A 27,200-nucleotide genomic window follows, 5' to 3' on the forward strand; every position below is an offset into this window, starting at 1 on the left:
TTGTCAGAACTGAGTTCAAGTCCCAGTTATACCAGGAATAGACTGTGAGATCTTAGACAAGTTGACTGGCATGAACCTCAGTTTGCACATCTAATAAAATGGTGGTAATATTACATACTTGACAAGGATATTGGGAGGATTAAATGTGGTAGTGTATGTGTTTGCCACTTTAACCTATGAACTTGAAAGGAAAATGAAGAATGACAGAAAATCTCAGCCAATTTAAGTAATTTCCAAGGAGGTAAAAGCCCATCTTTAATGTTTATGTACCAAGGAAACTATATAAGACTTAAGATGGTAGCTGGACAAAGCTGTGTTTGTATACTGCTAAGAGGAAACCAAAGATGAATATCAGTACTTTTTGGGGGGCTGTCAGGTGCCTCACTTTTAGTTCTATGCTGAGTGAACACAATAATGACTTACCCCCAACAACTAATTCATATCTTCTTGTGAATCTTAAGAGAAAGTAACTAATCAGATAGCTTCTCTATTTAAAATGTCTCTGCAGACTGTAATCAGCTTTTAACTTCTGGACCAGCTGCATTGCCAGATCAGTTGATGGCCATAAGTCAGCCAGGCCAACCACAAAACGAGGGCCAGCCACCTGTGACAACACTTCTTTCTCAGCAAATGCCAGAGAATTCTCCACTGGCATCCTCTATGAACACCAACCAGAACATTGAAAAGATTGATTTGCTTGTTTCATTGCAAAACCAAGGGAACAACATGACTGGCTCCTTTTAACTGGATATGTAAGTATTGCATTTTGGCTTCTTTTTTTATTGAAAAGCATCAATGAATTTTATTATTCCCAGCAGATTTGGTTAAGTAAATGTGGTGTACTCACCAGGTGGTACTTTATTTTACTCTGAATAAGTTATTCGATATGTGATAGCTTATGGTCATATTGTTAATACTGGGCATTCCACCCTAGCCAGTTTGGCTCAGTGGATAGAGCACCAGCCTGCGGACTGAAGGGTCCCAGGTTTGATTCCAGTCAAGGGCACATATCCAGGTTGTGGGCTCAATCCTCAGTGGGGTGCGTGCAGGAGGCAGCTGGTCGGTGTGATTTTCTCTCATCATTGATATTTATATCTCTCTCTCCCTTCCTCTCTGGAAGCAATAAAAATATATTTAAAAAAAAATACTGGCAATTTCTTCTGGCTCTAACCTTCTTTGCCTTGGAATGACAGAAAATCTGATGTATGTATTATATATTAAATATAATAATGTCTCATTTCTCCTTTCCTCGAGGAATAAATATTGAGTCAGAAAACTCTGTGGAAGTATAAATATGATAAAGTATCATCTATGGTACTGTAATATACTTTGGGATCATTCAGGGTAACAGGAACTTTATAAGTGCTTTCCCTCACTAGTGAGTTATATTAAATGTTTTCTTTTTTTAGAAATTCCATGAAGAAAATCCTGATTCCAAGATGTCCTGAGATCTTGTGATTCCATGAGGATTATTGAACTGTTACTTTAAAAACAAAATGAAATATGAAAAACTATGATGGAGTAAATGGATAGATTTTACTCTGGCGGCAAATGAGCACACCTATGCTGCCTGTTGCAGTGACTAGCCACCATCGTTAACATGTTCAGATTTTGTATTCCTAATAGCACTGATGACTGAGAATCTGCTTGAGTTTCAAGCTGACAGATTTAATTGTTGCTATTTTCCTAGGGGCTATTTCTTTAAAAGTACAGTTTAAATTTAAAAGCTGGACTGCTCAGTTATTATTGCTATTAGAAAATAACCCATATTGTCATGTTTACTTTTGTTCTTTGTCATTTTCTTTCCTGCATTGTTTTAGTCAAATAACAGCTTTTGAAAAAGGAAAATTCAAATAATAACTAAGGCTGTGATTTTTCAATATAAAAAGCACAGCTATTGGCCAAAGTGAAGGAATCCTTTTTCAGTTTTTATAGAAAACTGGAGAGATAGCATTCTGACAAGTAAGCTGTATTAAGAGCTTTACACAGAGAAGAGGCTTCTTTATCACAAAGGCAGACAACACACAACTGGGAACAGCTGGAGTGCTATTGATTTTATTTTTCAGATTGTTGTTTAATTCTCTGTATTTCTGATAAGGAGTTCAGCCATAAGTACATAGAAGAATAATTATCTTGTTCTTTAAAAAGTGAAGGGGATAATATTATGGTAAGTTATATCTGATCTCCTCTTGCAGTAGTTTAAATTGACACAGCAATTTAAATCTGTTTTCTTCTTAACCCAGTCTTGGGCTGGTTGTTCCCTTTTTATATTTGTCTATATTATTCCCCTCCTTTTCACTTTATTTTAAAAAATTGGTAATATATTCCTAGCTTTGTGACCCTGTAGCATCTTAAGGAAAAGGCCACTTTGATCTGGGGTAACCCAGCAAGTCCTGCAGCACAGGTGGGAGGTGTAAGGAGAGCTGATTTTCAGGAATGAGGAGAGCTGATTCCTGAGAAACAAAAAACAATGCATTTTTCTCCATGAACGGTGCTGTTCTGAAGTCTTCAGATTTTTCCCTCTAATGGGAAACAGTATAAATTTTAATTTTTAAAAGGCAAAGTAAAATTTCTTGAAGCATAACTTCTCCATGAGCTGCAGTGAGTGTAATTTACTTGTCACCTTAGTGCTTTACAGTTTGAAGTGGTCACTATCTGATGGTTCCCACAAGCCTTAGGCTTTACAGGGTCATGTCACTGACTTAAAATGAAGAATTAACTTGTGTTTCATCTATAGAGAGCAAAATAACACACTCCAGAACTTGTAGTTGTAGCAGTTATACAGTTTTGGGTGTTCTTACCACCCATGGGATGCTTGCTTCTCATTACAACCTGTTGTGTAGACACATGCTTATGCCTTATTTTTCTTTTGGCATGTAGAAAGCTGTTAATACAGTTTAAGGCCAAATTGTGTGTGGCTTCTATATGTAGATAAGATGTTTTGGTATCTTGTCAGTTTCATTTTTTTTTAAGTGTACAAAAAAATAGCCTGTTGATTGTTTGTTGAAGGCTATTTTTCTATTTGGTTTGTTGTTGTTGTTATTGTTTTCTATCCTATACATTTAGTTAAACTTAGTGGGATTGTGGTCTTGGTTTTGTTTATACAGCCAGATTTATCCCCTTTTTTTGTGATCTTCCTTGGTTCTTTGAATGTGCTCTTCTTCTAATTTGTTTTTTTTCTTACTCATATATTCTTCCCATCACCCCCAACCTTCCTTTCTCTCTCTGATTGAGAGGCATTGAATTACGTTTTCAGTAGTACAGGCTTCTTGCCGATATGAAGGGAACTTTTCAGAAAGAGACCTACTCTGGGTCATTTAATTTTGAATACAGTTTTCAATCGTTCAAGTTTTGGATGGTTTATATCTAATGTGTGTTTCATTTTTTTGGAAAGCTATATTTTGTATTTAGGAAATGGTATACTATTTTGCTATTTGTACTGAGTGAGTACATTGGCATAAATATAGAAATTTATATATATACATATATATAAACTATTCTTTTTTGCCACACATTTTTGTGGTAAATTTGTGAGTTAGTCTGATGTTCTACCACAACGTGGCGTCTGATAACAGTGAGGGGGGGTTTGTTATGTCTTTATTGAGTATTTAAGTATCTTTTGAAACAAATGACCTGTTTATCTGTGGCCATTCCATCAGGCAGTTCTTTGATGTTCCTAGTGGGCTAAAGGCAGCTTACTGTGTGTTTGCTGGATATTTTACTCAGCAAAATGTTAGAGTAAGGAAACCCATCTAGGCAGTTGTGTCAAATGGTGTTTCATGAGAATGAGCCATTCAGTCTTTGCTCACTATATATTTAATATTTTATTATTGTTATTATTATTATTAATTGGCTTTCTGTGTTCTATGCTTTTTTATTTATAAAGACACTAAAAATGTTTGTAATTTTAATAACATTTTCCCCACCTTGTAATATCCAGAGCTACTTTATAAATTCTCTGAACTGAAAGCATTTTCCTCAATATATCTCTTCTCCCCCCCATCACTATCGAGAAAAATTACTCAATATAGTTCAGGTTATGAGAAAGACCAGCCACACAATCCAGTGCTTCAGTTTTAAAATGTAAAACTCCAACTGCAGAGGGAACATTGCTCTATGGATGAAGTGGTGGCAAGAAGACTGGCTGTGTGCTGATTTCTATTGTTTAGCAAGAGGTTTATCATTGTAAAATGCTGATTGCCAATGCCAAGTCACCAGGGACCAATTTTCTGTTTTATAATATCTAAGTTTAGAACAGAACATACACCTGAATGGTTTGATTGGACAGAGGCAGAAAACCCAGTTTTTATTTTCATAAAATTTGTGGTTATTTATACAAGGGCTGTGCTATGCTACCATATTCTTATTCAATAATGATGTTGTGTGTTTTTTTTAACATTATTAAATGTTCCTTATCCCTAAAGGTCAATGTTAGGTACAGCATTCTGAATATACAATTTGGTTACAAAAATATTTATCTTCTTATTGAAGAGTTAGCTTAGTGGTCAGTGGTTGATACTTGTGCTAATAATACAGTTTCCAGATTACTGTTACAAGTTATTTATGGCAGAAGGTCCTAAATAAGTTATGAACCACATTTTAGTCCTTTGTTTTGTTATATTCAATTGTTCTTGCTTTAGCAACTCACATTAATGCTTGGAGCTTATCTCTGTGTCTGTGTTAGTGTTTGTGTGTGTTGTATTCCTTATTGTCATTCCATTATATATCCACACCAACATGGGAGAAGATAATTAGAAGTCATAATTTTGCTTCTGAGCTTTATCATGTTACCTTTGTAGTTAGAGTCATGTTTTTATTTAGCCAATGCAAATCTGTTTTCACCAGTCTCCCTAGAACAGGTTTTTTTTAGAGGACTTTGTTATAGATGCAGTATTAATGAGGGACCTTCCTTCCTTTTTTCCGTTCCTTCCTTTCTTTTTTCCTTTCCTCTCCTTCACCTCCTCTTCTTTCTCCTCTCCTCCCCCTCCTCCCCTCTGTCCTCCCCTTCCCCCCCCCCCTCCTCCTCCTTCTCTTCCTTTTTGTAATACTGTATATGCTATAGTTGGGAGTTTCATTATATGTGCATTTCTGGCCCATCAGAACTTCATTTAATCTGCTAAGGGGAAGTAGTGTCCAAGGAAATGAGAAAGTAGTTATAGCTGAGTCCCTCTAGAATTAAGATAATTCCTTTTGACTATTTAAGCCATTCTAGATGCTTGTTTTGGAAAAGTAATATCTGTTTAGACTCAGCACTAATTAAAGAACAGAATTAAATGCTTTAATTAATAAGTCAAAGTCTCAAATTCAATATGACTTAAAAATATTCACCAGAAGTAACTTGAGAATTTTTCATCTTTCTGGTGAAATTTTCTATTCTAATATCTGTTTCCTAGTTGATTTTCTTAATCAGTTGAAAATTATATTAAAACCTGTGAGCTTTACTTAGCTTCATGACCACAGGCTGCATCCCTAACCAAGACAACCATGTTATAGCTGAATGACTTTGGTTATATGCAGGGAGGGACTTAATGAAAGAGAGAGACTGAATAGTTCAGCAGCTTTATTAGAATAATAACTCAGAGAATATACCCTACTAAGTGGTTTAGTAAAATCTAATAACATGTATAAAAAGGTTTTCTCCTCTGCTTATTTGTATCAGTAGAGCTAAATTGTGGAGATAATGTTCATAATGTAGTAAATGTCAAAATAATACCTACAATGTAATCTGTGAATTGTCCCAGGGCTGTAATTACTTCTTTAGTCCCCATTGATTTTCATGCCATTCTAGCCTCACTTATTAATAAAATTATATTTTTATTCTACTTTCTCTTTTGGACATTTTAAAATTAATATTTTATATCCAAATTAAATGAGAGAGTGCCTTTTACCATGATAGTGCCCCTCTTTTTGTAGTTTCTTTTTTCACTATTGCCAAAAATACATACATAATTTTAATAGGTCCCAGTTTGAACTTTTCCACTTAGTCATTCTCTTTTCTTCATTTCTTTCTTTTCTTTTTGAAGATCTACTTGGCTTTATTAAGCAATTCATGAATTGGGCAGCATCCCATCTAGCAACCAGAAGGGCACTATAAAGGGTTGTGCCAAATAGAAGGTTTTTATAGCTCTTTTTCTTAATCATCACAGGAAACAGCTTCATAAGTTTCTAACTCCTTTTTGCATAAGAGTAACAGAAAAGATACATTATCAGAATCATTCCTCTGAGGGAGGGTAAGTAAAAGATAACAGATACTATTTAGGTTTTATATAAATTAACTAAATTTGTCTTCATCTCAGCCAACTAATGATAGATCTTACCTGAATGCCAGTGAAAATTTTACTACCTATGAGACTCCATGCATACAAATGTGTGTGTAGTTAAATTTCAGGAAGTGTTCAAAGCATCTTCTGTGATCTTAATTAGATGAGTGAAAATAAGTCACAAACACATAGTTTAAATAAAATCTGGTAATGTCAGTTTTTCTAACTAGACAGGGCCAAGTAATTAATTATAGTGCACTTCTTGCTCATCAGAGCCTCAATAATCTACCTATGAAAAATAGTGTTAAAAGAAATGAAGAAGTTATATCTGAGTCTCTCCAGATCTCAGATCTGAATTGAGTATTTCTCTGGTTTTTATTAATTTTGCCTATGTTCCATCCAGCTCCTTAACACGGTGGTGGTGCCTGAAGAAAGGACCATCAGCAACAGGTCAGGATAGAATTAGCTTTGGGATGAGCTGCTTTCCTCATGTGAGTATTTCCATGGTTGTTAGTGACACTGATGACTGCAAACATTTATGCAATATTCCTAATACCCTCTTGATAGTATGCACTTTAATCATTCCAAAGAAGTCAAGGATGCTGTATAGTAATGATTCCTTCTTAATGAATACATCTTAACCATTTAGAATGTTTATGTCCCTTTTTATTTTGGACAGTAAGTTAATATAAGTGTTATGTGAATATTTTCTAAAATGACTATAGTAGGACTTAGACTTTGAAATGTAATTGACTATAAGGGGAAATGATTACACTTCAGGAAATCATTTTAGAAACATTAAAATGATCAGCTTGCTAATCTATATGTTTGAGAGTTAATTAAACCCAGCCCTCTTCCTATATATTTTATGTCATGTACATAAGAACATTACAGTATATAGTTTTCTACATATATGATATGTATAATCCAGTGGTTCTCAAAATATGTCCTTAGCCTACTAGCTAACATCAGTATCGCCTGAGAACTAGTTAGAAATGCAAATTCTTAAGGCCTATCCCAGGCACACTGAATTAGAAACTCTGGAGTGGGGCTTAGCAGTCTGTGTTTTAACACCCTCCAGGTGATTCTGGTGCATGGGTCAAGTTTGAAAATTACTGGTATAAACTATTTACAATAAGATCTAAAAAGCCGTTTTTTCCCCTACTCATATAGTTATACTTTGTTCTCTTAGTAAATTCAGCTTGATCTGGTTATTCATAATCCTTTATTGGCAATGATAACGTATTCTCCATACTGCTTATAGTATATTTTATGTATATATACAATTAGTCTAGTTATTGATAATTCAGTTAACTTAGTTGGGCATATTCCTACCACTTACTAAAAAGTTTACATTAAGTGACTGATTTAAAGATATAGGTGCAATGTTTTATATTTCTTTTAATTGTTATGACATTTAAGTAGCTAATATAATTGACAGGTGCTAAATTATTCTGTTTATGCATAAAATGGGTACATTGTGGGCAGTGATAATACAAGCTTTTTTTTCATTGCCTCTTATTTTACCAGCAGACAACAATTTTGGTGTGGCTAGGCCAACTCTCAGAACAAATTTGTCATTCCTATATTTATATTTGTATCTGAGATATTAAACAAGATGGCTGGCCAGATCAACAAAGCACCTTATTTAATTTCTTTCATGAATACATGAAACTTCTTTAAAAGTAGCTTGCTTAGTATGAGAACTGCTGCAGTAGAGTTATAGCTATCCTTGGAATTTATACTTCAGACAACGATTTACTAAAATCTTAAGACAGTAATGCGTTATATAATTTGGGCATTTCTCCCTTGTCAATGTATGCACCATGCTAAATATAAACTAACCACCATAAGTCAAGTGATTTATTCATTCATTTTCATCTTCCTGTGTAATTTAATACCTCTGTAATTGTTCTACTCTTCCTCCCGCTGTTTACAAATCAATTAACTCATGAAAAAAAAATGCACATTTCAAAATAAAACTAATTATATACTCTATAAAAATCACCACTGCTTAATACTAGCAGTGGAAATGTAAGTGGCTTACTCTACAAACTATGGTGCTGGCAAATACATAGGCAAACTGTTGGGAGATGCTCTAGCTACATTCCTCCTTTCTTGTTCCCTTTCCTCTCTCTCCCCCACTTGATTGCATAATAGTATTCTGTACCCAAAACACTCTACCATAATTCTGTTTGACTTTAACTTGTAATATCTCTTTTAAAAGCCCATATTTAAGTCTCATATCACCCCTGCTCTTTTTTTCCTCAGAAGTAATTTGCCTGATTTGAATAGCTCATGGGAATCACTTGTTATTTTAGCTAATGAACCTCAGGACAGCACACACACACATACACCTCCCCCCCCCCCCCATCTCAGATGTTTGAAAATGGGATTGGAATCAGACTAATGTGTCCAGTAAAGAGCTGTCCACTGAAGTGATTATGACTTTAGGGACTACAAACTGATTCCAATGACATTTAGCTAATTCTTTTCATCTAATGAATGTATCTTCTCACCTTGTTCTCTTATTTCTAATTGATAAGCTCCAAGTAGTTGCTAATTTTTTGACAACTTTACTTCGTCTTTTAAATAAATATATTACAAGTATTTCATTAACCTATTCTCAAGTGGTTTAGCTACCATTCTGCCATTTAAATTTTATTTGCTTGAGCACACTGATCAACCACTGAACTGCCTTCTTCCATTGTCCTACAATGACTATTTTTGTGTATGTGGCTTTCATAGTTGGGGTTGCAGAGCACTGACACCAGATATTTTCAGTTTGTTCTCTGGGGGAATTTTATTTGCATCTATGTTTCTAGCTATCTGTGATAACTTGTTAAATATTAAAAAGATATTTTGCTTCTATTGAACATTTGTATACTCGCAACTATATTTCTGTAAACAGCTGCAGTCAAAATAAAAAAATTGAAAGTTTTCATTTTGCAGTGGGTAACTGTCTTTTTTCCCTCAAACTTTGTGGATGAATTTGTATCCATAAATGTCATTTTTGAGCAGCAGAATGCCATTTTGCTGAAATTATAAAATCATTAGGAAAAGGTATGAAATATAGAAATATTTTCAAGTAGTTATTTTGTGCCTGTTAGTGTACAAAGTACTTAGTGTGATCAATTTTTTGTTTGTTTTACCGAGTTTAAATGTTTCATGCTTATTAGTAAAATAGAACATACATGTAGCAAATCATGTAGCATGGAGGTGCTTTTGATGAGCATTAAGTCTCCCTAGCCCTCAGTCCCACATCCAAAGGCAATCTCTTTTTATTCTATTGGCAGTTATTTCCACATGTATAAATTAGTGTTTACTAGAATGTAACATATAACATCATATCACTCAAAATGATTTCAGGTGATACATGGAAAACATTTTTTTTAAACATAGTATATGTTTTAATGTACATTAGAAAAAATATGTGTACACCTACTAGACTATAGGGAGATATGAATCAAGTTAAAGAACAATATTAAGACTTGGTCGGTGTGACGCAATTGGTTGAGCACAGTTCCATGTACCTAGAAGTTGTGCATGACAGTTCAATTCTCAGTCATGGCACATGGCCAGGTTGCAGACTTGATCCCCAGTAGGGGGTGTGCAGGAGGCAGCCAATTGATGTTTCCCTTCCTTTCAAATCAATAAAAACTTATTTTTAAAAAAACGTATTAAACAGCCAGGCTGGCATGGCTCAATGGTTGAGCTCTGACCTATGAACCAGGAGGTCACGGTTCGATTCCTGGTCAGGACACATGCCCGAGTTGCAAGCTAGATCCCACAGATTGTGCAGCTGATCCATGATTCTCTCATCACTGATGTTTCTATCTCTCCCTCTCTCTTCCTCTCTGAAATTAAAAACAACAACAACACACATTTAAAAAATATATATGTATATTAAACAAATACTAATACAGATGATACATGGATATTATGAATATGATATATAAGAAACTGATATATTAGAAGTACTACTTTAGATAGTGTGTTGATTCTGTGAGAGTGACTGCATTTTTTTTTTTTTTAAATTTTAGGGAGGAAGGGAGAGAGAAAGAGAAACATCGATTGGTTGCTTCCTGTTGCACCCTGACTGGGGATTGAACCCGCAACCTAGGTATGTGCCCTGACCAGGAATCAAACCCACAGCCTTTTTGGTTTAGAGGATGACACTCAACCAACTGAGCTACAGGGCCAGGGCAAAAGTGACTGAATTTTTAACATACCCAAATGTATCTAAATGAGTTGTCACTTTAGGAGGATTAAATTAATTATATATTAAATAAACTACATATATATTTCAACAATGTTGCCAACATTCAAAATAAGTTTAAAAGTTGTCTTCTTCTGGCTATTGACTTTAACAGCACTGGAAAGAGAATAAACAAATTAACTTTAATAACTAAATTTCAAAAATACTTTGGCCCAGCCCTAGCCAGTTTGGCTCAGTGTATGGAGCATCGGCCTGCGGACAGAAAAGTCCCAGGTTTGATTCCAGTCAAGGGCACATGCCTGGGTTGTGGGCTCAGTCCAACGTGCAGGAGGCAGCCAATCAATGATTCCCTCTCATCATTGATGTTTGTACCTGTCTTTTCCTCTCCCTTCCTCTCTGAAATCAATAAAAAAAATATACATATATATATATTAGAAAAACAATACTTTGGTCCAGAAAAATAGCATATGTGGGCAAGAGACTGATCTGAAGATGAGACTGCAGAGGCCACCAGAAAAGCTGATGCAGACCTGGTTTATGTAATTCAAATCACAGTATCCAGAGCAAGGGAAATAATTGTCCTGCTTTACTCCAGGCTGGTAAAAGTACTGCTCTGTCATCTTGTAAGGAGCAAATTCTCAGCAGCCATATAATCAGACCTATAAGAACTGAAACAGCATTTATCCTTCTTGTGACACAACAGGAACTCTAGCAGTACAAAAGCAGCTACAGTCAACAGCAACACTAAATGGTCTTGCTCTGAGGAAGAGGTATTGATTGCTTCTCTTGCTCTCTGTTTCATGGTACCACTGTCCCTGTTTCTACTGAGGCAGTATAATGTAACTAGAGGCCTGATGCACGAAAATGGTGCAAGAGTAGGCCTTCCTTGCCCTGGCTGCCGGCACCGGCTTCCCTCTGGCACCCCAGACCCTGGCTTCCCTCCGGCCACCGGCAGGCACCCGGGACCCAGGCTTCCCTCGAAGCCCTGGCTTCATCTGGAAGGTCGCCCAGAAGGACGTCCAGTCTAATTAACATATTACACTTTTATTATTATAGATATTTTAAAGCATAGGCTCTTGAGTTTGCCTTCTTTAGGTGGAATTTTGGTTCCTATACCTATTTAACCTCTCAATTTCTCAATTTCTTATCTATAGTGTGGAAACAAAAATTGGACTCTCTTCAGAGTTTTTTCAAGAATTAAGTAAATGAATCCATGTAAAATTACTTAGTTCCTAGCACACATAAATGCCTAATAAGTGTTACCTTGTGTTAGTATTACTAGACCTGTTATTACTCCATTCTTCTGTCTCTTGTGCTCTGGATCCCATATCCTTTTGTCTTTTCAAAGACATGTCCCTTTAACTGTCCCCTTTTTCCAACGTCAAAACCTTCTCTCTCTCACAGTCGTTCTCACTGGCACATAAATTTCCCTTATCTCTTAAAATATCAAATAAAATAACTTCCTTTAACCACACACACTGTTTCCACTTCCTCTCCTTCTATTCTTGAACCCATTCTAATCAGGCTTCTATCACAACACTCTAAACTGATTCTTGTCAAAACCCCCAGTGGCCTCCACATGGCCATGTCTAAAGGTCAGTCCTCCAGCCTCTGTTACTTGGCTTATCGGCAGTATTTGGCACGCTGATCACTTCCTCCTTGAAACTCTCTCTTCACTCGGCTTTCAGGACACCGCACTCGGCTCTCCTGCTTCACTGACCTCCTGACATTGGAGAGCCCTGGGTATCACTCATCAGGTCTCTCCTCTATCATAACTCACTTCCTAGGTGACCTCATCCAGTCTCATTGCTTTATATAGTACCCACATGCTGAAGATGCTCAAATGTGGTATCCTTAGCCATAATTTCTCCCTTAACTCGAGGTTCCTATTATCCAACTGCCAGCTTGACAGCTTCACTTGGCTGTCTTAATAGATGTCTCAAATGTAACATGTCTGAAGTCAGATTTTGATACCACCCTTTCCATCCCCACTCTTGCCCGCAATACTCTTTCCAGATTCTTCCTCAGCTTAGATGGAATCTCCATTCTTCCAACTGCTTAGGCCAAAATACCATTAAAGTGTGTTGTTTTTGTTTTTATCTGACCTAAATCCAATCCATCATTAAATCCTGTTATTCCTATCTTTGAAATATATCCAGAATCCAACCACTTGTCAACATATCTATTGCTATCAACTTGGTTCCAAAACACATGTAGATTGTGACAACAGCTTCCCAAAAATTCTCCCCGCATCCATCATTACCCCTCATACCTGATTCTTCACATACCAGCCAGACTGAAACGTAAGTCAGATTATGGTACACCTCTGCTCAGAATCCTCCAGGATTTCCTAGCTTTACATTCTTACAATGCTTATACAGCCCTCTGTGATCTGTTCCAACTATGTCTGGCCCATCCTTCTCTTCCTTTCTCTGCTTTAGTAACTTCCTTTTTCGCCCTCAAACATACTAAGCATGCTCTACCTCAGGGTTTGCACTCACATCATTGCTGCCTGCAGTGCTCTTCCTTCAGATATCCATGTCTCATTCTCACTTTACCAGGAGTTGGCTTAAATGGAGCCTTATCAGAGCAGTCTTTCTTGATCACCCTGGATAAAATGGGACTCGTATCCCATCACTAACCCTCTTCTGCTTTTTCTCCCCAGCATTTACCACTTGACATATTTGTTCATCTCTTGTTCTTCACTAGAATGCAAACTCCATGAGAGTAGGCAATTTGCTGCATCCCCAGTACCTAGAAGGGTGCCATGCCCATTGATTGGCTAAGACAAAATAAATTGGGCAAATCAGAATAAATACTTCCCCTTGGCATTTGTGTCCTGCATTCTGTTTTTCTTGATTTCTACACCACTCGATTATTTCCTGGATCTCTTTAAATGTGTGTCATTCAGTAGGAAGCAGCCCTATTAGGCAAATTCGCAAGACATGTCACCTTACAAGCTCTGACCCTAATTTAATACTGAATTCTCTCACCTCATCTCCCCCAGTAGATTCCACTTTTGTCTGAATGCCTCTCTCTAACTTCACTGAAACTAGAGTGTGGGTTTGTTTTGCAGAAATGGATTTTATTTCATTTGGAACTTTTAGAAACGTACACAAAGTGAGGAGAAGGCAAAAGAAAATATTTTCACCAAGCAGAAGCACCAAGCCATCTGTCATTGTGGATATTGTAAAAGGAAAAAATACCCAGTGATCTGGCAACTGATGTTCTCTGGTGCCTGACACCATCATTTCTGTGGCAGGTATGAAGCTAGACCCAGTTTCAGGCCACCTTGCTTTGCATCATTTGTTGTTTTCTTCCCATACACCACAAGAGGGCAGTCTTTCATCATACTCTACTTGAATTATACCAACTCTGTGGCGCTGCACTTAAGAATTTCAAAGTGAAATTAGAATATTGTGCCAAAATTATTCCCCAAAATAAAATGAAACACAGGCTTACAATTTTATCCCAAAAGTCCTGTGACCAGAATACATCCTTAAATGGAAAGTCATCAGTTTAGCAATTATACAGGAAAAAACTTCCCATGTGATTTTATAGATCACATATACAGCAGTGTTTGTGGAAGTATTTTTTTAAGAATTGGGGCACTGTTTCCTTTTTTGAATTCATTTATTGTGGCAAATTGTAGTACACAGATGTGTTTTATCTTTGCAGACGGTAAAGGAGACTTTTATTAGCTTTTCATTTCAAGATATCTGTGTGTACTGTATACAAACAACAGAAGTTAAAGGAAGAGTAACACTCAGATTAGGCATCCCAGTCACTATGTAGTAATTAAAACCAATGTATATCACAAACAAGTCCCTTAGGTCTGACAGATTCAGTCATTGCTTTCTCTGGGCAATTCCCTTTTGCTGCAAACCACAGAGAGATAATTAAAAGAAAAATAGATCATTGAAGAGTTAGATGTTTTATAGCCAGATTTAACCCTAAAAATATGTCCCTAAGAGAAGGATTAAGTTGTACACAGGACCTTAAGGAATATTTTCTAGCACCTTTCTACACCTTTCACTGCTTTATATTTTAAATGGCTTCTTCACCCTAATCAGATTTTGCCATGATAGCAATTGTAAAAATCAGTTATGTTTAAAAAAAAACTATTGAAAAATGTATGAATAGTCTAATCTCTCTTATATTCATTCCTCGTGGAAAAAGAAAGGCACAAATCTTAAAAACTAAAGGAAGCCTAAAGAAGAAACCTAGACTTGGCTACATTTTAGAAGAAAATCAAGCCTTGTGAGTCTTATTCTCTGGCTTTGATCTGGTTGTCAGTCGGAATGGACTTGCCCAAGTGATGGCCCACAGAAAGGCCAAACTTCTTAGCTTTCTGCTCTTCCTGGACCTCCTTTTTCATTAAGAATCCTGCCTGAAAGTTTAGGTCAAAGAAACTACTTGGAACAAAATATAGTGGAGTCTCATCCCAGATATTCTCCAGGCGTTTCTTCCATCCTTCCAGGACCTGAAGTCGGGCATCCGCGGGAATGTGCCCAATGCTGTATGTCAGTTGAGGTTCTAAGACCTGGAAGCCACAGAAATGCAGAGTGCCACTCTGGGAATACACAAAGTACAAAGGTGAGTCACTACAAACCCCGAACAGTTTGTACCATATACAAACCACAAAGGTTTATCTGGGCTTTCCAATAAGACACTGACATGGAGGCGGAGGCACCCTGCAGAAGCAGTTCAGGACTGTATTCTCTCACCTTCTGCTCCCAGACCTAGCTGCCTGTTATCTATTTTAGCCTATTCAGCTGTGCTTTTCTTGATATAAATAAAACCTTGAACCTGTGCCAGCCTAGAATCTTCTGCCAGAACTGTCGGAAATTCTGTTCCATAAGGGAGAGTTGCAGCTGCTTGGTAGCCGCTCCCTTGCCTGCTGTTCCCTGCCTCTCCATAGAACTAGATGAATCTTAACAAACAGTGCTTATCATCCATTCTCCAATAGTCATATTAATTCTCCAATACTATAGGTGGCCACCTCATTTGCTCTTCTCCCCACCCCTCTTCCTTAGAAGAGGTTATCCTGAGCCCAGTGACCACCAAAAAGCATACTTCAGACTTCAGTTTTATTCACTAAACTAAAGCATTTCTTAAATTGGGGTGGAGGGCACTCTAATAGTCTGTGAGACTATTCTTGGAGAAGGATAGGAAGATTGGAGAGATGTCAGTCACCGGGAGAGAATCAGACCATGTGGCTGCACTAGTGCTCGGTTAGGAGAGTGGTATGTGGACACGTGCACATGGGTTATTCTGTAAGCACAGGGGCCTGGGAAGACAGGTAAGTCTTAAAAGAAAGCTCCCTGTAGTTGTGAATCATTACTATGCTTTCACCTCAGGTCTGTTTTCAGTTGTTATCTTGAGGATCTGGACCCCATAGAAAGCTCAATTAGGTAATCCCCCTGAAGGTTCACTGAAAATGAGGTACCTGAATTGGCCAGAGAATGATGTTCATGTCCCCGTGGACTCCCTGCAGAGAGTACATGGAGTCGCTGCCACCAGTGGTGATGGACAGCACTGCCTTCTTATTCTGTGAAAGAAAAGACATCACCCTGAGCATCTCCTTGGTGACAGGAAGCTAATGAAACAGCCCCAGGGAGAACACAAACATCCACCCATCTGCTGTTGATGTTACTCCTCTGAGCCACTCAGTATGACTCTGCAGAAGTACCTGCCTGGAAGGCGGTACCACAGACAGACAGACAGACATGTGAGCAGGGGCAAGCCAAGGATTCCATACTCCTGGGTGTGGCAAATCCGGGGAGATTGTCATGTAAATGCAAAACCAGTGTTGACTGCTGGTGCCTAGGAGTTATTTGTTTACTGTTTTATTCTGTCTCCCTACAGTGCTAGGCATAGATCTAGGCATGTAATCTAGAAGGTCAAATATACTTTCTTATATAGTAGTTGGGTCTCTGAAAAATGAAGAGACACTATTTATTTTTACTATGGAATGTTTCAAACATAAAGAAAATAGTACAATTGACCCTTGAACAATGTAGGGGTTAGGGGTACTTCCCCCCACACAGTCAAAAATCTACATATTACTTTTGACTGACCAAAAATGTAACTGCTAATAGCCTCCTGTTGACTGGAAACTTTACCAATGAGAACAGTGGTTAAACATATTTTGTATGTCATATGTATTTATTCTTAAAGTTAAGCTAGAGAAAAGAAAATGTTATTAAGAAAACATAAGGAAGAGAAAATACATTTACAGTACTTATTGGGGAAAAAATCCCCATATAAGTGGACCTGTGCAGTTCAAACCTGTGTTGTTCAAGGGTCAACCGTATAATGATGCATCTACCACCCAGCTTCAACCCTTGGCAGATTGCCATTCTAGTTTTATCTAATCCCCTTACCTCTCTTTTCCCTGGGGTATTTTAAAACAAATCCTAAACATCATGTCAAAATGTCTGTTAAAACTTAATTATGCATCTCTTCCAAAGGGACCTGGAGCCGGACCGTAGTATCTAATTTTACTCAAAACTCTGCCTCAGGCCGAATCTCCCCAGCACCCAGCTGTTAGAAAAAGCAGAACCATCCACCTACCCGAAAAGGTCCCTTGTCATACATGGCAGCGTACGTGTAAGCAAACTCTCCGATGAGGACTCGCTCAAACCAGCCTTTCAGGATGGCAGGCACTCCAAACCACTGCAGTGGGAACTGTGGAGGAAACGACAGAGAGGCCAGGTCGGGGAGGCACCAGCACAGAAGAAGGCTCAGGGTCCTCACTGAGGGCGAACCTTTCTTCAGGCCCCACATCGTTCCTTCTGGAGGAGACAGTGCATTTAGAGACAAGAATCATCTCTCGTCAGTCAGCCTGACACTCCTGTTTCTACCTAAAGGTAAAAATGTTGGGTAGGTCTGAAGAAGGCCACATGCAAATGTTTGTTTCTCTGAAATCATGTTTGGCAATGCAGTTTAGACAGCAAGGACTGCAGACCAGTGTGTGATACCTAAATCAGTATTTACTCAGGTGCTTGTCTTAAAGTTTTGGTATCAAAAATATGAAGCAGCCCTAGCTGGTTTGGCTCAGTGGATAGAGCGTCGGCCTGTGGACTAAAGGGTCCCAGGTTCGATTCCAGCCAAGGACACATGCCTGGGTTGCAGGCTCGACAGCCCCCCTCCCCCCGCCCAATAGGGGGCATGCAGGAGGCAGCCGATCAATGATTCTCTCTCATCATTGATGTTTCTGTCTCCCTGTCCCTCTCCCTTCCTCTCTGAAATCAATAAAAGTATTAAAAAAAATATATATGAAGCATGTACCTTGTGCTCACAAATGTAAAATCCTATCAGTTAGAATAAACAGAACCACTCAGATTTGCAAACGAATGATCAGTGTGACTAAGGTTTATCAGGGAATTCCCATGAGAAAGTCTTGTTGGGACTTTGGTCCTGATAAAAGCAGAGCAAGAACTATTCTCAGTATTTCTTCTCCTTGACTCATGATTTAAAGGCAATGGCAATGGAACAAGCCCAGACAGAAAAAATCTAGGACACGGAAGGAATTTGTAGGAATTGATAGCTCTCTCTTTGAAGGATTGCTGACCTACAGAAAAGGGGGTAAGGAAATAGAGTTTTAGAACAGAAAGAACACTGGATTGAAAGTGAGTTGTGTTCTCACCCTGAATCTGTCACTAACTTGATGCCTGACCTTTGCCACACAAACCCCAGACCACCTTTAAATTTCATTTGCTGCATCTATAAAAGGTGGGGCTTGAATGATCTCTAGCAGCATTTCCTATTACATTTATGACTCTCCCACTGACAGGGAGCAGATCTGCAGCTTTTAGGAAGAACGGATAGGTAGGGTGTGTAGGCAAGTAGATTAGCTTCCCTTGGATGTGCTGCAGTCAGAGTTGAAAATAGACGTGGTTGGTTGCCGAAACGGGTTTGGCTCAGTGGATAGAGCGTTGGCCTGCGGACTGAAAGGTCCCAGGTTTGATTCCGGTCAAGGGCATGTACCTTGGTTGTGGGCACATCCCCAGTGGGAGATGTGCAGGAGGCAGCTGATAGATGTTTCTCTCTCATCAATGTTTCTAACTCTCTATCTCTCTCCCTTTCTCTCTGTAAAAAATCAATAAAATATATTTAAAAAAGAAAAGAAAAAGAGAATAGACGTAGTTGGCTTGCAGGGCTTTAAGAGTTGACTCTCCCTCAAGTTGTTTTTGGAGAAGTGAGTAAACAGAGCAGGGGACTAGCCCTTGGCACCTTGATATGAATTAAAGCACTCCTTCCCAGGACACGTCACTCCCACATTGAAAGACTCCTATAGAGCACACTGATTTTTCCAGAACTAGACTTTTCCTGTCATATGTTGGGAAACTGTTAAAATAAATATACAAATCTGCAGTGCTTACATTGCCCTTTAGTATGTTGCTATGTTGCAGTGACAACTTGCACAGTTGTACTGACAGGATAGTAAGGAAAACATATGCGTTGAATAGAAGCTAAATTAAAAGACCACCAAAGTCCTTTCCAATTCTGAAATATAGTGATTCTGAGATGCGGGATTGAAAGCCTCTCCTGCTGCTGCCTTGGCTGTACTAGGATAAGACAGACACAGTAGACAACCTGGACCAAGAAGGCATCCTTTGTGGCTAATGGCTTGTGGCTTTGATTCATGGCAACAGGCCTTGGGTAGAATAAGACTGCAAAGGTAGGATTCTTTGCAGATGACTGAATAATTGCAAAAACCACAGCCAATATCACCCTTCTTATGATGTTTTCACTGTCATATACATTCCATGTTCAAGATCAAGAAGCTAATTGGAATTGATAGAAACAAAGTCATTGAGTACAATCTGGTATTTTCAAAAAAAATATGGCTTACGAGAGGCATAATACATTTCCAGTACTGACTGCTAAATGGTGAGGTGGCTTCCAGAAGAAAGCCCATGGTTTACTGGTGAAACACAGTAAGCAGGACGATACGTATCAGCTGGTATCACTCCACAAACTGGCCAGATGCTAACAGAGAGGGAATGCAGACTTCACTGAGAGATCCCATGAAGAATCACTAATTGGTTTATTGCAGCATTATTTACAACAGCCAAGACATGAAAGGAACCTAAGTGTCCATCAATAGACAAGTGGATAAAGAAGATATGGTACATATACACAATGGAATATTACTCGGCCGTAAAGAAGAATGAAGTCTTACCATTTGCAACAGCATGGGTTGACCTAGAGGGTATTATGCTAAGTGAAATAAGACAGACAAAGACAAATACCATGTGATTTCACTTATATGTGAGATCTAAAGAACAAAATTTATGAAAAAATAAAATAGGCTCATAGTTACAGAGAACAGACTGATGGTTGCCAGAGGGGAGGAGGTGAGGGAGCTGGGTGAAAAAGTGAAGGGATTAAGAAGTACCTATTGGCAGTTACAAAATAGTCATGGGGATGTAAAGTACCACATAATAAATATAGTTAATAATCTTGTAATACTAAGTATGGTCCCAGGTGGGTACTAAACTTATGGGGGGAATCACTTCATAAGTTATATGTCTAACCACTATATTGTATGCCTGAAACTGATATAATATTGAATGTCAACTGGAATGGAAAAATTTTAAAAATCACTAATTGAAAAAAAGATTAAGACTGACACGTCATCTTCAAAATTGCATTCATATTTTCAGAGTAACACAGCCCAATTCACAGCATCTATAAATCTGTGTAATGCTGTACATTTTATCTATAAATCTGTGTAATGCTGTACATTTGAAGTAATGACTTTTTTTTTTTTTTTTTTTTTACAGAGAATGCAGTAAAGGGGGTAAGTGACTTTTCTAAGATCACATGGCTAATTAGAAGTCGGGTCTAGGACAATAAGAATTCAAGTGTCCCACTCTGGCCAGTGTGGCTCCGTTGGTTGGAGCCTTGTCCCATGCCCCGAAAGGGTTGTGGGTTTGATTCCCAGTCTGGACACATACCCAGGTTACGGGTTCAATCCCTGGGCAGGGAGGGTACAGGAGGCAACTGATCAGTATTTTTCTCTTTCTCCCTTCCTCCTCTTCCCCCTTCCTCTCTCTCAAATTTATAAAAACATATCCTCAGGTGAGGATTTAAAAGAAAGAATTCAAGTGTCCCTACACCCTTCTGATGTCCTACCACACCTGAAAAATCACAAGGTCTGCAGCTTCCAGCTTCTTTTGTTCAGCCACAATATCTGGGCTCAGACGGCCTTCTTTATAAGCCAGAACAGACTCGGCAGGATACTTAAAGTTCTCAGGGTCCTTCAGTTTACCTGCAGGGAGGAAAGGGGAGGGGGGATGAAGCCTTGGGGCCAAGGTGGGACCAGAGAACCCATAGGCAAGAAGTTCCACAAAGACCTAACTAAAGGGGGAGCGGCTCCTACCTGTAATGTCCTTTCTGGAGATGACGGGATTGAAGTTCATGGCATACAGGTCTGACACAGTGACCCCCCATCCTTTCCTCTTCAGAGCCTCTACAGCCGCTTCCTTCATGGCATAGTTGAAGGATGTCCTCTCTGCGTGAGCCAGTACGATCAATGCTTTTCTGCCTATTTTGACACACCCAAAGCATATGGTAAAAAATAAGTTACCAGCCTATCAGATTGGCAAAACAACTTAGGACAAGCAACATCGAGGGCTATCAAGATTGCAGGAAGACTGGCACATTGCCAGCGGGAATGTCAACGGCCTCAGCCTTTAAGGAAGTTATTAGGCTGAAGCTCTTAAAATTTTAAAGGCACGTAAACCTTTGATCTAGCCGTCCAACTTCAAGGAATCTGTTCCCCAGACTGAAAGCATCAGGACACAGGAACAAGGATGTGTACTGTACCATTCTTTCCATTGGCAAAAATCAGAAATAACCCTATTGTCTATTTTGGGGGGAGCATTTAAATAGATTATGGTACATACATACTACAGAATATTATGCTGTTAACCAGAATGAGCCCTAGCTGGTTTGGCTCAGTGGATAGAGCATCAGCCTGCAGACTGAAGGGTCCCGGGTTCGATTCCAGTCAAGGGCACATGCCCAGGTTTCAGGCTTGATCCCCAGTAGGGGGCATGCAGGAGGCAGCCAATCAATGATTCTCATCATTGATGTTCTCTCTCTCTCCTTTCCTCTCTGAAATCAAAAATATATTTTAAAAAATAAAGAATTAGTTAACAATATATACAGGGTCCCAGAAAGATATCCAGGATATATTAACTGATAAAATGAAGTGAATGTGAATCCATTTTTATTAAAACACACACACACACACAAAACTACATATAGGTTGTCCCCCCAAAATGTAACATGCTTTAACAACTGACACCTGTTAAGTGGAAATGAAATATCTATATATATAAAACCCTAATATGCAAATAGACCAAACGATGGAACTGAACAACTGGACAACCGGTCACTATGACATGCGTTGACAACCAGGGGGCGTGCACGGAACATGGCAGGTGTCGGCAGCAGGTGGAAGAGCACAGAACATGGCTGGCATCAGCCGCGGCGGGATGGTGGAGCAGGTGAGCAGGGATGCCAGACACAGCAGGGCGCCAATAGCTGTCATCGGGGTGAGCCTCTGGTGGTTACTGAAAATTCTTTGCTCCCACGTGTGCCGTGGTCCTGCCGGGTGCTTGCACTTGTTGCTGGCGCTGGCCCCGCTTGCATTTGCTATCGGCACCCGAGCCACCACTCACACCCGCTGCCAGCGCCGACCTCACTTGCACCCACTGCCAGCAGTGCCGGTCCCCTGATCACTCAGCACCGTCAGCAGGTGCAAATGGTGGCTGCAGCCCGGATTGTCCCCGAGGGCTTCACCTCCCCCTGCTCCTGAGGGGTGATCAGGGCAGCAGATGCAGCTCACACCCGCTGAGGGTGCAGAGCGATTGGGGCCGGCACCAGCAGTGCATGGGAGCGGCGGCAGGAGCGGGGCTGCTAGCAGACAGGTGACAGGGGTAGGGGGGGTGGGGAGGAAGTAGGGGGCCTGCAGCGGGAGGGGGAGGGGCCAGGCGGGGGTACGGAGGATGGGCTGAGACCCTCCCCTGTGCCCACCTCAGCATCGCAGCCCACGGTTCCTTTCAAGGTGCACAAATTCGTGCACTGGGCCCCTAGTATTTTAATAAACACTGCCTTTATAGTTATCCAAAGTGCGTGTATACATCTTTGGAGACACCCTGTACATGCAGGTAGATTTGCACTATATTGGTATGAGGGGAAAAAGATATGGAATGATCATACGAAACTATTAATAGTTTTCTTAGATAAGTAAGAGATGACAAAGGGGTTGAGAGGAAAGAGGAACTTTTTCTTGGCCACGTGTGTACTAGTGAAGTTGTTAGAATAAGCATGCTTTACTTTTGCAATAACAGCAGGTAACGGCTGCTTATTTTGTGCTGGGCACTGCTCTAAGTGCTTTGCACTCTTTTTTTTCAATTGTCACGGTAACCCTCAAAGGAAGATACAATTAGTATCCCCATATTATGGATGAGAAATCTGATGCATACAGAAAAGTAAAGCAAATTATTACCCAAATTTACATAGTACGTGGGGAAGCTGGAATACTTTAGAAGTGTAGAGACATAAATAAATCCATGCTACAATGTGGAGGGAGAGGGGAGGAGTGCCCGGGACAGGGAGTTCACCACCTCTGTTTCTCCTAATCATTGGCACCACTGTCTCATACCTTGCTAATGCTTAAAAGGGGCGACCGTGGGTGGAGCTCAGAGAGAAAGCACCTGCAACTGTTTTTGTCTTGTTTGAAGAAAATGAACTAGAAAAAGCACATTTAAGCCTTCAGCTCTCTACCTGCTTTCATCATGAACCACACCTGGCATAGGCAGCACCTATGAGGTTAAATTCAGCCAGGTGTGCGCTTCAGGCCTCTGAACGCCAAAAAAGAAGGTCTCCAAGCTTGGTCCTGGCATTTCCGACTCTATAAACTCTGATTTGGTGGGATATCAGTTTGATGAGGATTTAAATGCTATGAAAGTGATTTACCTGCTTTGGAAGGCCTGGGGAAATGGAAAGAAATTTCTGAAGCTGCCTCCACAAATTTCCACCGCCTTCCTTACCAACTCTTGGACTGAGCACTCCTGGAGAAAGGTGAGTACCTTCAGCGCTTACTCGCCTTTTCTTTGCGATCTACCTTTGCGTTAGTAACGTGTTTGCTGAACGCTGCTTTGCTAGTTTTTATTCCCTTGGCTTGTTATTGATATACACATTATTTACTTCTTATCAATATTAACTAGCATTTCCTAAGTAGCAAAACATGAAGTTGTTTCCCAGAAAATGAGAAAGTCAGGAGATAGCCTTGATTTAGCTATAGGCATGCCTATTACCATAAAACAAACCAAGAAAAGGCACAAACAGGAAGGATATAGTTGTAAGAAATACAACTGCCCTGGTTGGGTAGCTCATTTAGAGTGTCATCCCCATATGCCAAACTTGAATCCTGGTCAGGGCACATACAAGAACCAACCAGTGAATGCATAAATAAGTGGAACAGATCTATGTTCTCTCTCTCTCTAAAATAAAGTAAAAAGAAAAAAAGAATTCACCCAGAGAGAAGTGATAAAACACATAGACAAAGAGCCAATTTGCCTGATAGGAGAAGCAAGGGACAAAGTTCCACTGGGAAGCCGTCCGCTTTAGGGCTGGCCGAGTAGGAAAGGCTTCAGAAGGGTCTGCTGTTGGAACAGAGTCTTGAGGGACAAATTAGATTTTCAACGCCTGTAGTTTCAGATCCATTTCTGCTGGTCTGCAGGCCATTCTGCTGCAGGAGCGGCCACATCTAACACCGCTGAGGACACCTTGGTGCTGCATCTCCCTGCTCTGGTTCATTCGCAGACCTCGTAGGGAGGTCGTCTTCCCTAAACGCCCACCCGGTTTACCGGGGTGGGTGGGAGAGAAATAGGAGCCCCCCTCGCCCCCGATGCTGGTCAGGGCTCATCCAGGACCCTAAGGCCTTCACTTCGCCAGTTTTGAGCCCAGAGAGAACTCAGGGCCGAGCCCCTCCAACCTCCAGCCGAGGAACGGGGCGGGCGCCGCGGGGTACTCACCAGTCATGGCTCCGGCGGTGCGCTGAGTGGCGGGGCTGGTGGTGGCGGGCTGGTGGCTGGGGTAAGGTCTTAGGAGGCTTGTGGGTGCTGCCAGCCGAGCCGAGGCTGCTTTATATCTGGCCTGGCCCAACCCGGGCCACACGAGCCAAGTACCCAGCAAAGGCGGGGCCGGCCACCGGGGCCCTGGGATGCAGGGCGGAGCTCGCGGAGGCTGCGGTTCCAGGAAGGAAAGGGGAGACGGGCCTGGACGGGGGACCTCGGGACCTGGAAGAAGGGTCCCCTGGGGGTCTCCTGGGAGGGAGTGGGAGGTGTGCCCATCTGGCCACAGCCCTGCAGCCGCCTTGGGACCCAAGGAGGCTGTTCCTGGTGGCGTCCGGGCTCAGTGGGCGCGCCATTTGGCCTTCTCTCTGCGCGGAGGGAATCTGCCCCCGTGCTCAGGGTGGGGCGTCAAAAGGGAGGTGCGCGCGACCGCGGCCCTTTGGTTTTAGATTTGCTGAATCACTGTGACTTGGGGTTTGGGTATTGAGGGCAAAGGCGTACAAATCTGAGACTGACCGGGATGCTTGCTGCGGAGAAAGCGTTTTCTTCCTTTGCGAGGTCCGGATGCGGCACTTGGAACTGTGTGTGCCCGCGCCAGTCCCTCCCCCTCATAATTGGGGAACTAATGCCCCCCCCCCTCCCAGGAGCTAGTCCAAGGCTGGCGGGGGGTGAGAGCAGTCGCAGTGAAGCATTGAAAGGTTCGCACAACAGTCCAGTTTAGTGGCTTTTGTGTAACTGAACAGAACAGAGTGAAAAGTTGTATCTGCAAAATTCAAATTATAGTAGGGCCTTCACCCTCCAGAACAGAGAGGAAATATATTGTCTCAAGGTGAAGGGAAAAGAAATAGAACTTTAAGGTGTAGCCGTCCGAAAAATTACCAATGATAAGAAATTTCAGCGGGGATGGAGGTGGGGAGTGCGCAAGGTCCTTAGGGAGAGGTACCCGGGGGCAAAAGTTAAGGGAGTGTCAGAAAACTCAGAAATCAGAATAAAGAATCCTTGTAATGTTTTCCAAAAAATGTAATGTTTTTCAAAACCAATTTGCTGGAAAAAGTCATGCTGGACAAAATATACGAATGTTAAAAAGGCAGGATTAGGTAATAGTGCCAAGTCATGTTGACTCTAAAGCAGCCGTGGGCAAACTGCAGGCCGGATGCGGCCCGTTTGAAATGAATAAAACTAAAAAAAAAAAGACCGTACCCTTTTATGTAATGATGTTTACTTTGAATTTATATTAGTTCACACAAACACGCCATCCATGCTTTTGTTCCGGCCCTCCGGTCCAGTTTAAGAACCCATTGTGGCCCTCGAGTCAAAAAGTTTGCCCACCCCTGCTCTAAAGCAAAAGGAGAAATCAGTTTATTTGATTCTTTTTTTTTTTTTTAAATATATTTTATTGATTTTTTACAGAGAGGAAGGGAGAGAGATAGAGAGCTAGAAACATCGATGAGAGAGAAACATCGATCAGCTGCCTCCTGCACATCTCCCACTGGGGATGTGCCCGCAACCCAGGCACATGCCCCCGACCGGAATCGAACCCGGGACCCTCCAGTCCGCAAGCCGACGCTCTATCCACTGAGCCAAACCGGTTTTGGCTATTTGATTCTTTATGTTGTTAAAAACTGAGTAAATTTTAAAGATCTTATTGGCTTTACACAACAATTTATGCATCAGTCAACATCCAGGCTGGCAGATGTAAAGGAGTTCACAGGAGCTGTACACAACGCAAGACTTTTTTAGTCAGAAGGGAACGGTAACAAGGAAGTTAGATGAGGCAAAACCGCCATCTGGTTATTACAAAGTTAGCTTCCTTTGGCAGGGGTCTACCAGGCAGATTGCATAACCAGTGCGGGTCATGCAACTCGATTGACAGGCTTAAGAGTTTAAGATTCCATTTCTGGGAAAGTCTAAACTCTCATTAAGCCTGGATTTGGTGATGTGACGCGCAGCGTAAGTGATTCTAGTTTGGGCCTGTGGTCTTGTTTTTAACAATTCCACCCTTTTTATGAGACTCTTGGCCTGAGAGATGTGATAAAAAATGGAAGCCTTTAGCGCTACATCCAGCAGATGCTCTGGAATTCTCTAAGTCTGGTATGTACAGGTGTGGCATTTACAGGTCACAATATGGGGCTCACATTCTCCAAGTCATTCTCTTTGATCCTTTTCTGACGTTCTAGTCTTAGGGAGATCACTTGCTTGGTGGTTAGTGGCTACACATGTATATTTAAAACTTGAGAGAATACAGCACACCAAGGAACTAGTATGATTATTACAAGCGGGTAATGCATTGTCCGTGTCTGCAATGCCCTTTGGAGCTATGGTTCTCGAGACTCAAAGCAACCGAAATTAAATAAGTCACAGACTCCATTGTAGGAGTCACTGTTTTAACACCACCGTGCTTATGCAGTGATCTTCTGTAGTTCAGTCTCAACCTCCCAGGAAGCGTCCGTCCAAGGGCAGCAAGTGATGTTGGCCATTGCTCCGCTAACAGATAAGCAGAGGCTGTCAAGAACAACTTTGGCCGAAACCGGTTTGGCTCAGTGGATAGAGCGTCGGCCTGCGGACTGAAGGGTCCCGGGTTCGATTCCGGTCGGGGGCATGTATCTGGGTTGCGCGCATATC

General features: G+C 40.7%; 2 protein-coding genes across 2 annotated transcripts in view; one reads left to right on the plus strand and one right to left on the minus strand.

Moving 5' to 3' along the window:
• Positions 1–1,837, plus strand: part of NFAT5 (nuclear factor of activated T cells 5) — a 107,466-nt gene extending 105,629 nt beyond the window's left edge. The window contains exons 14-15 of the mRNA XM_081107770.1: positions 509–752; positions 1,410–1,837. Coding sequence (XP_080963896.1) covers positions 509–744 — 236 coding nt within the window. The 3' untranslated portion in view covers positions 745–752; positions 1,410–1,837. The remainder of the gene's footprint in view (positions 1–508; positions 753–1,409) is intronic.
• Positions 1,838–14,156: 12,319 nt separating this feature from the next.
• NQO1 (NAD(P)H quinone dehydrogenase 1) lies at positions 14,157–25,153 on the minus strand. Its single transcript, XM_081107772.1, has 7 exons — positions 25,095–25,153; positions 24,540–24,750; positions 20,873–21,037; positions 20,631–20,761; positions 17,056–17,169; positions 15,929–16,030; positions 14,157–15,052 (listed from the first exon to the last, which is right to left on the minus strand). The coding sequence occupies exons 2-7, from the start codon at positions 24,544–24,546 to the stop codon at positions 14,747–14,749; spliced, it is 825 nt and encodes a 274-aa protein (XP_080963898.1). The 5' UTR covers positions 24,547–24,750; positions 25,095–25,153; the 3' UTR covers positions 14,157–14,746.
• Between the last annotated feature and the right edge of the window lie 2,047 nt (positions 25,154–27,200).

Source organism: Myotis nattereri, assembly GCF_964212035.1.
Source record: "Myotis nattereri genome assembly, chromosome: 15".
Taxonomy (NCBI): domain Eukaryota; kingdom Metazoa; phylum Chordata; class Mammalia; order Chiroptera; family Vespertilionidae; genus Myotis; species Myotis nattereri.

Bases quoted from the DNA above. Each gene is read 5' to 3' on its own strand.
- NQO1 (XM_081107772.1), bottom strand. The intron at 20,762-20,872 runs GTAGGAGCCGCT...TCCTCCCTGCAG, and splicing joins CTCCAGAAAGGACATTACAG to GTAAACTGAAGGACCCTGAG. The intron at 15,053-15,928 runs GTACCTCATTTT...GTGTATTCCCAG, and splicing joins TCATTCTCTGGCCAATTCAG to AGTGGCACTCTGCATTTCTG.